The sequence below is a fragment of the Pholis gunnellus genome, assembly GCF_910591455.1.
Source record: "Pholis gunnellus genome assembly, chromosome: 23".
In the NCBI taxonomy this organism is placed as follows: domain Eukaryota; kingdom Metazoa; phylum Chordata; class Actinopteri; order Perciformes; family Pholidae; genus Pholis; species Pholis gunnellus.
In genome coordinates this window covers 9,674,947-9,689,205 of record NC_136550.1, presented here as the reverse complement: position 1 = coordinate 9,689,205, position 14,259 = coordinate 9,674,947, and the positions used below count along the sequence as shown (strand labels likewise).

The following is a 14,259-nucleotide window of genomic DNA, read 5'->3' as shown; positions in this document are numbered from 1 at the left end:
TGCCCTGCCTGTCATCTCATTTGAGACGATAAAAAAAAAAAACTCTAAATGAAACAATGATGCTGCATTTGCCGCGCAAGTGCTTCTTTTAGCGGAGTACCTTGTCTTTCTCTATGAGGGGAACATGTCTTTACACTTGCAGTGGAGGCTCCCGTTGTATTAATGAGTGTCCCCGTCGAAATGCTGGATTTGCAAGTCAGCCTTGAACTCCGCAGCCTCCTTTGATGGACTTCAAAGAATGTCTCAGCGGCCCGGAGAGTCGGAGAGAGAGGCACGATGACGGACGAGCGGCCGCTTAGATATCTTCCCAGGGAGTGACCGGCTGAGTGAGTGACAATTCCTGTGTGTCCGTCGACCTTTTTAAAATTCCAGCTCGACTTCAGTTGGCTTTAGTGAAACCGGGCTCGGTCACATGAGAGCAAAGACGCCAGCGCAGCAGCCATCTGGTCAGGGGGCAAATTAAACACTAAACAAAAACACAGCCTTTCAAAGGACAGTCAGTCTCAGAGCAATCGAAATGAGAAGGTTCTGCCTTTCAGAGCTTGATGTATGAGACAGCGGCAGAGACAACCTGGTCCACGTTTCCTACATCAGAAACACTTTGACACGCCAGGTGAACGGAAACAAAGGTCTCAATACGTTAACATGTGAATGACCAAAACAGAATTTGGAGAATTTCACATGTGTGCAGGGAATAAAAGCATAATTCTTTATAGTTGGAAGTTCAAGGGTGTATGATTATAGGATAGTAAAGGTATTCATAGGTTTTCTCCTCTAATAATTTGGTGTATAAAGTCTAAAATAATTGTGAAAAATAATCCAGAAACCGGAACCAAAGTCGTCGTATTCGGAATATTCAATAATTCACAATCACAATCTGCAGCACTGAACAGGAATTGCACACCACTCTGAGTCTTACATGAGATGGGAATAGACTGGTAAATACACAGACAGCATGACACCGGTATGTTTCTCTTAAACACAGGTTACTGGGGGTGACTGGAGTCTTTGTGCACCGCAGGCATGTTCCAGAGCTAAAGTACAGGAAAAGGACGCCTTGGGGCGCCTTCAGTTATCAGAGGACTGCTGGAGGGACAACCGTTTAACGGCTTTGCGGAGGGTAGACATGTCCATACAGATGCACACAGGCTCATACAGACGGACCGGACAAACTGGATTTGCCACACTACAGTTGTATTGTGGATTTCAGTAAATACACAGAGGTTGGGATTTGTAGAAAAAGCTGCGAGTACATGTAAACATGCAAATACATCGGTCTGCGTTCGAGCAGAGCTAAGGCAGATCTAAAGGTCTAACCCGGTTAGACCTCTTCTCAGGGCTGTGTGGGCGTGTACAGACTGTGATTGATTGACTTCTCCCTGACTCTCATATTAACTAGGTTGCACCTGTTAGGACAGGGAAACTTACACCTCCAACATTCCTGTAAGTACATGGACTTTGTCCTGATGTGATTCCCAGCCGCGGCGCGGCTTATCATCAATGTGAGCAGAGGTCTACTCAGTGATCAGTGAAGGAATACCTGAAAGCACCTGTGTGCGTGTGCAGGTTAGTTAACGAGTGCAAAATGACAACATGACGGCGGTATGTACTTACTTCTGGACACTCGCACCAGTTCTGTAACACTGAAGACTCCTGATTTGATGAAGCTGTCTTCCAAGTAGACTGCAGACAAAGGGACATACAGAAAATCATTATCACAGTCATGCTTGTTATTCATTAAACACTTTCATACCACTTGAAAAATACACATGATGAAGTTCTTTGAATGTGAAATCAACAGCAGCATTGAGCTCAATAGGTCTTCCAACTCTTCTCAATCATTCTGCTTCATTTTGTATGAAGATTTGTTAGATTTAGAAAGAGCACAAAGGTCACACGCGAACAAGTGGACTACTTCAAAGACTAGATAAATACGCAGGTACAGATCACCACACAGGGATTTCATCCCATAATACTTTTTAAAAAATGGTGAAAAGGAGAATTCATCAGTTTTGTACCACATCAAGTATTCACGCTTGTCTTTCTGTAGTCTAAGGGTTCAAAAAAAAAAATTCAGTTACTGTGCTGTACTTTTGCAGTTGAAGTGTTCAAACAAACAGCAGCAAGTCGATGTGTACGGTGCAGTTAAGAGTGACAGCACAGGTGTGTGTGGGGAGGTGGGAGTGACATTCTGCTGCTGAGAGCACAACGAATGAGCCCACGCTGAGCCGCAGGCGCGGCCCATTCGATCAAATACTCAAGAGAAACTTCATAACTGTCAATATTGACACCGTTTACGCTGAGCTATCACACCAAGAAACATCCACTTTAAAGAGCCATTAACTGCAGTATTTACATTCATGATTATTTACTCTTTCCAATGTAACTCTGCAGTTTTGGAATCCGCTTTGGAGTTCTTTCAACGTCAAAATCGTTTTTTTTGACCAAGTAATTATAATGTATATTGTTTGCGGTGTTCTGTATGACCTGCCCAGGACTCAGCAACACTAACCAGAGGCTATAGGTCAAACACGTAAAATAGCCAGACAAGTTATTGACACCCAAATGACCCAAGCTCGGCTTTGATGCAATGCCAAGGGCACTCTGTCCCGTGCCAGAAAGATAGCCGGGGCGGACTCGGTTGGCACCTACAAAGCCTCATGCCTCCAGTGAGCCGGGGGACCGTGCCACTACCCGGGGGCCTCCGAGGCTTCGAGTCATTGGCTCGCTAGCATGTTTTCCTTGGCACATGAATCGGCAGAACCAGCTCTTGAGGTAGACAACTAATTATACTTCTCAAACTATTTTCATTCCAATGTTGTGACGACACAGCGCCAGGTCAGTCCAAGGGAACGGCAGCGCTGATGGAGAATATTCCCTACAGCTGGCTCACCATGACACACTCAGCTGCCAGGCGAAAGGTGCAATCTGCTGGACTGTTTTCACTCCAGTCTCTTTTCTTCTTTTTTGGTTTCACGCTGTTTTGGATGTGGCCACTAGGATGATGACGATTCAAATTTAATGATCCAATTAAAAAAATGTTGTTTCAAAGGTATTACATGGTATGAACCTAAGGCAGTACAGTACAGTTTTTTTTTTTTTGGAGGAGGGGGGGGGGGGGGTTTCGACAGTAAGGGATTTGCTATTTTGACTGCAAGTCACGGAGTTCACGGCAGATCAACACTATTCAAACGAGGTAAGCGACGGTGTACATAGGCCGCTGTACAGAGGGCAAGCTGCAGAGGAACAATAGAGCGATGACAGGAGGGAGGAGGGAGGATGACTGGTACTGTACATACCTGGAAGAGGGTTCTTGCCTGGCTCATTGTTACTGGGACTTCCTGACTGCCGCGAGTCTGCAAACACACAGAGAGACGGGAGGGGGGGGGGCTTAGTAAAGCAGTTGGAGATCTTACTGAAACACTGGTTTCTTGTCAGCATTGATTATTTCCAGCAAATGTCACCTGGTGGCTGGGTGAGGAGACTGTATCCTGTAACTTGTAATTAAAAAAATAAGTGAATCAGAACTTTAATCTGATTTACAGTTCGTCTCTCAACAGCCACAAACTCACTGAGGTCAAGTAGAATTCAGGAACAACTTCTGTCAAGACACTCAAAAAGACAAAGTGCATTTCAGGGGACTCAGGACTTCCTGATGCATTAATGCTTCTCCTTATCTAGCAGTCAAGGCGAGCATACCCACTGTACATTAAACAAGACCGTTTTGTTTGAACAGCATTATCATTAATGGGAAGGCAGACCGAAGAAAAGAGCTCTCTGTCTGACACTGGATAGCCTAAAAGTTTTTTTTTTACCAGCAGACCTCTGGGTAATTTTTCAAAGGGGCTAAGGGAGTGTAGGGGGGAGGAGGGGGGGGGGGGGGGGGGGGGGGGGGGTTGTGCAGAATGTGTTCGGTCCTGCTGTGCAAGGTACGAGCACAGAACAAAACGTGGAGAGAGGACAGGAGGGGCGGGGAATTGCGAGGAAACATGAGTGGAATTCTTTCCATCGGGTACAGCGCGCAGACTTTGGTATGAGATGGTATGAGATGGGCCCGGACTGACGTACCTCGAAGCTTCCTGCCCTGGTTGACGACTGACAGGCAAATGAGCCTTTTTTTTTTTTTCCTTTTCATATCACGCAACTGCAAACGTTGTGAAACAACAAAATGAACTGTATTCGTCACAGTCAGATATCAATCTGTGCGTACTTTTGCGTTGTATGTTTCGTGTTGGGAGGAAAAACTGACTGAAAGTATACACTGAACCACTGCCGTGCCAAACGGTGCGGGACAGCGTCTGAGCGGACTTCCATAATGACCCGAACTGGCCAAAGCCCACACACGCCCTGAGACGGAGAGGGCCCAATGAGAACCAGAAGGGAGATTATCGTATACGTCTTTAACGCGAGAGAGCCGAGGCAAGAAGCTAGAGACAGTGAACTCAGATACCCTCGCCTTGCAACAACACCCCTTTTCCTGCCGCAGCTCTCATGAGCTGTGTTACGGAGGCAACGGAGAGAGGGAAGGAGAGGTGGGGTGGGAGAGAGAGAGAGAGAGAAGAAAAGTAGTTGAAAGATTTATCCATTACTTGTTCTCTCTCTGTGTCTCTCTCCCTCTCTCTCTTGTTCCCCCCTCTCCTAAATTTGACTATTAAACAGCGCTGCAAAAACAGAATGTTCTTGGCCGAAGCTCAACAATGACAAAGTAGGGAGGGAACAGGACCATACGTTAAGAAGAAAAGAAAAAAGTCCCCTCTTTCCCGTACTCTTAGCCCTAAAAACTTACAAGTAACATAGAAGTTATAGTCTCACAATACACCTCCGCTCTGCTTTCTAAAAACACATGGATGACTTATGCCTTCCCATCGTGAAGTCCCACATTTTTTATAAGGGTTCTCTGTCAAATCTGTCATGTGCACATGTAGAACATTTTTTATATTTAAAGCAGATAGGGCTGCGACATAGGATTGCAGAAAGTAATGAAATATGCCCGTCAAACTCCAAAACGGCAAAAATATATAAAACAGAGAGAAGCTGGAGTGACAAAACTATTTGCATTTATCGTCGAAAAATCTCTTCCATCAAATAATCAATTATCAAAATTATTTTCAGTTAATCGTGTCCATAATAAAAATCCATATCATTGCAAGTTGTACACTCTTGAACAACATGTTCAAGTTGTCGTCTGGTTCCAGCAAAGTTTGCCTTGCACCAATAAGCAGCGAGTCCCTTAAGTTCACACACACACACACACACACACACACACACACACACACACACACACACACACACACACACACACACACACACACACACACACACACACACACACACACACACACACACACACACAGTGTGCAAAGCAGCTTTTGTGAGCGGACGGAGGTTTGTGTGGATTTGGCACAGCACACGTCCATAAAGTGATTGCAGGGAGCTCAGTGGCCTTGTCTCCCTGTCTTCTCCCCCCCACCCCATGCCACTCTCGGAGTCATCCATCAGTCTCGTTACGACTGCCAAGTCTACGCTCGCGCCCCGAGAACTGCTGAGTGGGAGAGAAACGAGGCCAGGGGAGAGGAAAAAGAGCACCGGAGAGTGGAGATGAGGTAAACGCTGAAAAGGTGGGCGAGGGGAGAGAAGGAGCAAAGGAGGTGGAGGCGGGAGAGGTTAGAATGGATCAGAGTTCTGTGTTTTTGGTTGTTGTCGTTTCTTTTTTTCCTCCCTTCTTCGAGGGCGGAACAGGCAACCATGACAAAAAGAGCAGATGGCGGCGGCAATTAGAGATCCCAGGCAGCATCTTCCAGCATGAGGCCCCACTGTAGCACCAGGAGAGACCACCTGGATGACTCAAGGTGGGATGCGAGCATATGGCGCATCTGCCAGGCCTGCACCGGAGCTGGAAACACCTCCCCTATTGCATTACATTCTACCTTTGACCCGAAAAGGGCAGCTTCATGCTCCTTCATCTTCTTTCAGGGTGATTATGACATTGTTTCGAGCAGCGCTTGCACATTTGTCAGGCCGCAAGTGTGTTGTTTATATTTACTTCCCTTTTTTTTTCCTTTTACGTTTATCACTTTTGTCCCTGAGCAGGTATTTAAATAAAGCCTCAAATAAAAATTAATTCTGGATTACAAAGGGTTGGATTTTAAAGCATATATATTTGCCTGCGATTTTAAAAATAATATGCAGTACATTAAAGTGGCATATTTGGAGCCTGAGGCCTGGTGTCCGTATCTAAAAGGTGTCCTGTGCAGAACCCCAGCCAATCCGATAGTCTTCAAATAAACAGTAGTGTAACCTGTAAATAAACAGTGTTGCGGTCGAGGAGGCTGGGATTTGCCCTGGGAGCTTGGCAGGCCTCGATCACAGGGCTAGACACCACACACACACACACACACACACACACACACACATCAACACGCACGTACACACGCGGCCCTTTTCCAAAAACAACATTTCTTGGCACCCTCCGTCCCTGCCACTTGTTTAAATAAACAAACTGGTTCATGAAGGAAGAGGGAAAAAACACAGCACCACGTATATGAATCAGACTATCTGCAGTTACTCAGCATTAAAAAACAAGAAATGCAAGGGGGAAAAAGTAGCAGAGAGGGCTTGTGGGTATTTGGGACGTGTCCACGAGTTCTTACACCTTCTTGTCCAGTGGGATACTTATCATACCACTGTAACGATTAGGGCAATTAGGGGTAATGGCAACAGAAATCTGGCTCCGCAAGAACGTTTCTCAGTGCTTGTGAGGGTTCTTCCACGCCCATGTGTGTTACTCGCCTGGATTTTATAATCACTAAAACACTCTCTCCTAACCTGCCCTCTCATTTTTTGGCATTACACCCATTCTTCTCCCACTAAATTGCGGAACACACATGCACACGCACACACACACACACACACAGTGTGGATCAAATTAGCCACATAGTTTGGGAAACTTTCTCTTTTTTTATTATTATTTTTTTTTTTTTACAGTGGCGGTGCACGCTCCTAGCCCGCAAACACTTGCAGACACATACATATACGTCCTCCGGAGAAGAAGAAGAAGAAAAAACAGTGCGCACGCGCGACACGCACACCCTGCAGATGCATACCGCTGTCGACATTTCAGGAGGAGAAGCCTGTCTGGCAGCCATTTTATGCCGAGCGGGGTTCTGTGCACATGTATAGCACTCTGGCTGCCAGAGGCATGGGTCCCGAGCCAAGACACATTTCAGCAGCCTGGGGAGGCTGAGGGGAGGGGAGGGGAGGGGAGCGTGGAGGAGAGGTGGAGAGGGGTGGAACTCCGGGAGAACTGGGGAAACAGAGAGAGGGGCAGAAAATATCGACCTAATTACGGAGCAGCTCCGATGCGTAATGTTTCGACAATACAGCTGCTCCTGAGTAAATATTTGATGTGGCCGAGCAGACTTTCTGCTCAGTGTCGTCCTGCTTTTCTTTCCTCTTCCTGCTGCAGGAGACCAGTTTTTCCCTTCCTTGGAACTGCACGGGCGAAATATTTCTGTGTGGGTGTGTTTGTTTGTGTGTGTGTGTGTGTGTGTGTGCGTTGCACACGGGGTCATGCAAGTCTTGACAGTGTGCGCAAATGACTGTACATGTGCCGGTGTGGAATGTGCGTGTACTTTGTCCCGTGTCCTCCTCTGCTCCTGGTTTCTATCACTCACAGCTTTGCCGATGACCTCACGCCGCTCGGGCCGGCTCCCAGCAGCCGGCGGAACCTGCTCTCCTCTCCAGATCTCCCGTCTTTCTTCCCCTCGCTATCTATCGCCGTCCCCGTGTCCTGCAACAGTATCATTCCCCTATTGTATCTTTTCTTACCCGCCTCGGCGCAGATCTACTGTTCAGTGTGTATCTGTGACGATATCATCTTATCCGGCGATAAGTGCACACACCATGTCTTCAAATTTCTCGATTATTTTTTCCCCCTCATATCTCCTATTTTTTAACACTTACGTCTCTCTTTTATGTCTCCATCTGTGGTGGCACTCTCCCCCCACCGCCCCCTTGCCGCCTTTTTTAATGCCCCCTCTCTCTCTCTCTCTCTCTCTCTCTCTTTGTCTTTCTATCTCTCTCTTCTCTCCCTCCCTCACGCTTTGTTGTCTAAACAAAGTGGCCTTTATCAGGATGAGCCGCAACCCAAACAAGCCAAACAAAAGATATGGGCGAGGAAATCTGCCCGCAGAAGAGGGAGGATCTTATCGTGCCAGGCATTGTGTGCCAGCCTGCCAACTGGCGATGCCCCCCGCCGCCGCCACCGCCGCCGCCACCGCCGACCCCTCCCTTGCACACACACACACACCAAATTCTGGCATCTCAGCCCGCCCCCTCCTCACCCAGACCCATGCATGGCGTTCTGCAAAGGGCTGGCACCTGACCTGGCCGAAAGGAAAGTGATATTGGCGCCGAGGGTGAAGGGAAGACAGGCGCTGCAGCCAAATGGGGACGCCATCTTGGGGTGGCATTGTCTCAGCGGTAAAGATGAGCTGCAGCTAAGCAGTAAAACACAAATGAAATCTGGTGCAAATTCCTGCTGTAACTATTTTATCTGCATTTGGTAGGGCTGGGTGTTGAACTTTAACACTTTTTGAGTACCTCTCTTCAACCTCTTCCACGTGTAACTCTATTATCAGTGATACCTCTGCACAGACAGATATGCATAGTATTGTATTCCCTTTGACAGACTGTGACTCCCTGTGTTCTCCCAATGGTGCCCATACAACTGTGTGACACTGTAATGATTATCTCATAATTGGAACAAGGCAAGTATTTCTTATTGGCTTAAAGGAACACCTGGTAATCCGGATAGCTACCCTATCGAATGACTGCCACTGACGGGGAATGCAGGTACAGTAGGATGAGTTACACACACACACACACACACACACACACACACACAGACACACTCTCAGACGAAAAGCGAGAGAAAGGCAGATAGAAAGTGAGAGGGGCAAAGTTGAAACGTCTGCGAGAACAATGACATTTTGCCTTCTTTTCTCCGAGCCAGACACCACAGACTTGTTCAATAGAGCAGAAGGGGAGAGACACACACACACACACACACACACACACACACACACAGTAGGACTGTCAGGGTTTTGAGACTTATGGAATCAAGTGGGATCCCAGCCCAGACAAGAACAATGAGGAGCCATACAGTGTATGTGTGTGCGGTTGACTGTGTGTGACCCGGCTCACTCGTACCTCTCCGAGTGCGTGTGCATCTCTCGACGTGAGCATTGCCACCTCGGCGTGAATGTGCGCGTGTGCGCGGAATCATCAGTGTGTGTTTGTTTCTCGCCGGCGCATACTAATGCCGGCGGAGAGCCGGGCCCTCTTTTCTCTCCGGCCGAGTCTCTGTGCCTTCTCCTCAGGAAACTCTCACGGCAGTGAAAAGAGGAGAGCATTTTAACCGAGCCGGCAGGACAACAGGCTCCTCATTGAGGTCACCAAACAGTGTGGACGGGGAGGGAGCACATTCAGTGGCGAGTGGGCCTTGAACAAGGGACTGAATGCCCTGACGGATCATTAGCCACACCGGCCCCGGGAGAGGAGAAGGAAGAACCTGGCGAGCACAAAGGGGGATACACAGCCACAAAACCAAGGATGCAGATGAGGGTTAACCCATCTAAATTCAACTTCCCCACCTTTTAATTTGAGAAATAAAGTTTACCCACCTCTACACGGACGCATATACCGTGCACGGAGACGCAGAATCAAAAGCGAGCTCCGAAATGCTAGCTCTATAATGTTGTACTACACACACACACACACACACGTTTAACCCATAGGCTGACACACCGCACATGCATGCACAGCCCGAGGCACACACCCTGCATCCCGCGGTGTGTGATGCAGTCAGCGTGCCGAGCTGCAGACAAACTACACAACAGCAACGCGACACAGTGGCTCATCTGTCCCATGAAAAATGAGCAGGCTGGCCTCCAGTCAGCTCACTGCGCCCCGCTTAACGTTTCCACCTCCTCCCACTCTCTCTCTGTTCGTCCTTTTCTCACAATGTAGCCGTTCCTTTCGATTTCTTTTATTTTTATGACATTACTTTTTCTTCTTTTCCTCTTTCTGTATCGCTTTTTCTTCTTTATGTTCTTTTCACTTCCCTCTTAGCATGTTGCCCACAATTTGTAATCTCCTTTGCGGCACCTGGAGCCATCCATTGCATGAAGTGTTGCAGATATATTCATATATGAAGAGCAACATTCTTTAATCAATTATTGGATCGACGGAAAAAAACGATTCCCGAACGTCATCTTTTTAAATCAATTTACTATGCAAAAATTACAAACGCTGGCTGGATTCAGTTTCTCAAATGTCATTTTTTTATCAATTTTTATCTTTGCAAATTAAATATATTCGAAATTTGTGACAAAACAAGCTATTTGAAGTCTTCCGTTTGGGCTTTGGGAAGTTGTGGTGGGCCTTTTTGACTATTTCCTGACAAACAACGAATTGATTAATTGAAAATATCAGCGAATCAAAAGATTCACTGAGAAGAAATAATCCCGAAATCTAGTTACACTTTAAATGTTTAACTTATCACGGTTGCATAAATCTTCCGAAAGTCTGGTCTCATCATTCACACGCTTAATCAGCGTCAAGTCTAGCCTGTGAGAAAAAAGAACTTCGCATCTGCGTTGAAACAATGGGCCCATCAATGGCCAACCTCGGCATCTTTTTGGTATGCACCGAACAAACAATTAGCTTTGTTGCGGCGTAATTGACTGGCAGGGCCGGGTGGCATTTACATTCGCCCGCTGTTGCCACCCTGCCATTCGGCGGGCTGGGATAAAAAAGAATAGGTCCATACGAGGGTGGAAGGTTGGCCACATCCCTCTGGTTCGGAGACACCGCTTTTTTTTTTTTTTTTTTTACGGTGGCAAACTTCCAAGCAGGAGCTTTTTTTTTTTTTCTGCTTTTTTTTTTAAATGCACGGCTGTGGAGGAAGGAGGGAAGGGAGGGTGGAGTGAGGACGAGACTATAGATTTAATTATGCATGCATGTTTTCTCATTCATTCTAGTGGTGGGAAGGGGAGAGGGAGAGGGTAAGGGGGTGTGTGGTGGGAGGGTTGGGGGGGGAGACAGACCAATGACATTCCGTCGTTGTAGTCCTCCTTCTGCACACACACACAAACACGCACACACACACACACACACACACACACAAGGAGCAGTCTGGGAGCGAGCCGGTATAGGCTAATGAGGTGACACTCACCGTCTGGAGACTAGCCAAAACAGTCCATTAACTCCTAGCCAGTAGTTAAGAGGAGAAGAAGGAGAAAGGTGGTGGTGGGGAGGGTGGAGAGGAGAAAAGAGGAGGTGAGTGAGGGAGGGGGGGGGGGGAGGGCAAGCGGGTGAGGTGGGCGGCTAGCCGATGGGTTGGTGGGCGGAGCATGTGAGGGGGGGGGGGTTAAACAAAAAAAAGAAGAGAGTCTGAAGTCTTTCAGGATGTGAGGGTGGGGGGTATTTCTGCAGTTTTGTAGTTGTGAATGAATCAGCGGGGTGGCTGGTAGAGGAGGGGTGGGGGGGGGGGGCTGTGCACGAGCGTTCACTGTCGGCGATTATGCTCTGTGGAGGCAGCTCTTGAGGAAAAGCAAGACTGTGTGTGTGTGTGTGTGTGTGTGTGTGAGATGGAGTCGAGGTGGTGGTGGCGGGGGGGTGCGGTGGATGCCGCGAGAGAGAGAGAGAGAGAGGACAAGGGAGATAGATCCAAAACCCCCCAGTCAGGCAGACAGACCTTTGACAGAGGAGCTCTGTGATTCGCCTCTTTCATCTTCAGAACCCCCCCATCCAGTCGGATAATTATGAGACAAATGCACTGGACCCCTGCTGCTTGAGTGGCAATGGGCATGGGAGGCCAGCAACACAGGGAGAGGGTTCAAACCTGCTCGTCTCGACTGGTCTGGAGGGGGGAGGGGGGGGGGGGGGGGGGGACACAGGGAAAGAGAGATGGCGGGGGTGTTTAGGGGTCTGGGAAATTCCCCACTCTCCCCAGAGAGACAAGTTGGCCCACGGATCATAGTTCAGGGACAGCCTGGTTGTGATACTAGCGAGGTTTATCTGGTTTTACCCGCCAATTTCCTTTCAACTTCCACACACACACACACACACACACACACACAGTTAATAAATACTGCATTGTTTGGTTTCCAGACGTACCTTTTTGAAAAACATCTGAAGTATGCTCCCTGATTTCTGACTTGCAGCTGGCGGAGTACACGCCTGAACCAGTTCACAACGTGTTGTTTAATTAATGCATTTGACGGCGCTCTGGCCGCCACTGATAAGGCCGCTCAGTTAGGAACTGCAATGTTACCTACATCTTTATCTCACGGCAAGCACACTTACACCCCGACAGCCTTACCCCCCCAAAGCAAACATGTGTGCAAAAGTCAATTGTATTTCACTACAAATTACAATAAAAAACTGGTAAAACTACTGTACTAATGTGAAAATGATTCAAAATGAAATATGAAAGCGAGGAAAAGAACAAGCAAAAGTAGAGCAAAAAAAAACACACGCTCTTATTTCAAATACGTCAATAGTTTCCATTCTTTGCGTTACAATGTCGGACTCACTTTTGACTCAGGGCCCGTGTAATGTTGTGTGTCTGTGAGGCCTCAGCCAGTGATGTGTCAGTGATTGTCAGCGCTTACGACGGCGTCAGGCCTCAGCCAAGAGGAGTTCCCACTGGCAAGGGCGGCGGGCCGAGCCAGGGCGACTGGGTGCTCCCTCACGGGGCAAATGGCTCTCCTCCAGCTGGGCGAGAGGCCACCGAGGATCCCTGCCACCCACTGCCACTGTTTGCACTCCCTGGGCTCTGCCAAGCGAGCGGCGGTAAAGCGCGCGCGCGCGCGCGCACACACACACACACACACACACGCGTGCATACACACCTTAAACTGGGGACGTGGAAGGAATTATCCGATCATAGAATGCCACCACATCTAAGGCCAGATCTTGGCCCAAAACAGACAAAGAAAACAAAGCGTGCACTCATTCAGACGATTTTGCTGGCACTGCTCCCCTGGAACGGGACATAGGGTGAAGAAGGGGGGGGGGGGATAGTCAACCACAGAGTTTAATGTGTCATTACAAGCATAAAAACAGACTACTGACATTGCCAACAGATGTCGGGCCAGTTTATTTCTTGCCATTACAACACCAGCAGGGAATGAAGCTGCAGGTGCAAATAAACAGTCTTGCAGCTTTCTTCTTCACTATCCAGGCTACTGTGCTGCTGCATCATCGTTTCTCCTGATCGGTTACTCGGATTTGCGTCATACAGATATGGCTGGTTAACTAAATCTGTCTCAGCATCAAAATCAGACATCAAAAGCTACCTCAGGTATTGTAACGGCCCAGGCATCGAAAATGTTGTGTACCCAATCCTACATGTGGATTAGATATTACTTGTGTACCACATGAGGAAGGGTGGTACCTTCTGGCAAGGTGTAGACCAATCTTCAAGCTCTTTAGCTCTAATAATGCCCACACCTTTCTAAACTTCCTACTCCCAATAAGTGCAGTAATGACGGAAAGATGTTTTAACTCTTTAGGGTGTGTTGTTCAGATGCAGCAGGCCGATGGAGGAGCTTGCCGGTGGTTTGAAAGCCGGCTGCCTGCCGCATGGCCAGTAAAACCCCTCCTATTCCTGTTAATGAGCCTGGAGACGGAGGCCCCCAGTCGGAGCAGGCCCCCCGAATCAAAGCATCTGTGGGGATCGGGGGCCGAAGGGGGGCAAGAGGGTTTGTAGAGGGAGTGGGGTTAAGGTGTCTCCACTGGCACAAGACCAGGGAGTGAGGCTTTTAGGGCAGAAGAAGAAATGATTGGAGTAATTTCACAGAAACCACTCCGCTTATAAAGGAAAGTGTTGGCGTTGCTCTCGTGGAGTCGCAGCGCCAGCAGGTAGGTGCTCATTTGGTGAGCCGTAGTCAAGATGCGGAGCAGTGGTTTTAAAAAAAATAATAAAAAACTGCAATCATAAAAACAGGTTCTCACATAACTCAAGAGGGAGTGACAGCGGCTGTGCCCGCTACAAGGTCAGAGTGTTGGCAGCCATCCAGAGAGAGCGGAGCTCCTCCGCTCCTCATGGACCCTCCAACTGTCTGGAGATATCCGGCTAACAGCAGTTAAGGTGCAAACCATCTTAGCTCTTTGCGATTGTGGGTCCCCGATGCACAATTCAAACGCAAACACCCAGAGACTCAATGCAGTCAACAGCCCTGTCACTTACCA

At 48.1% G+C, this 14,259-nt stretch overlaps 1 protein-coding gene across 10 annotated transcripts in view; it reads right to left on the bottom strand.

Moving 5' to 3' along the window:
* Positions 1-14,259, bottom strand: part of LOC306714863 (nuclear factor 1 B-type-like) — a gene marked incomplete at its 5' end in the record, with an annotated part of 65,771 nt that overhangs the window by 19,917 nt on the left and 31,595 nt on the right. For 8 of the 10 annotated variants that reach the window (XM_079185022.1, XM_079185023.1, XM_079185026.1 and 5 more), the window contains 2 exons: positions 1,615-1,683; positions 3,300-3,356. In XM_079185022.1, the coding sequence (XP_079041148.1) occupies positions 1,615-1,683; positions 3,300-3,356 (126 nt within the window). The remainder of the gene's footprint in view (positions 1-1,614; positions 1,684-3,299; positions 3,357-14,259) is intronic. The other 2 variants (XM_079185028.1, XM_079185029.1) reach the window with 1 other exon arrangement.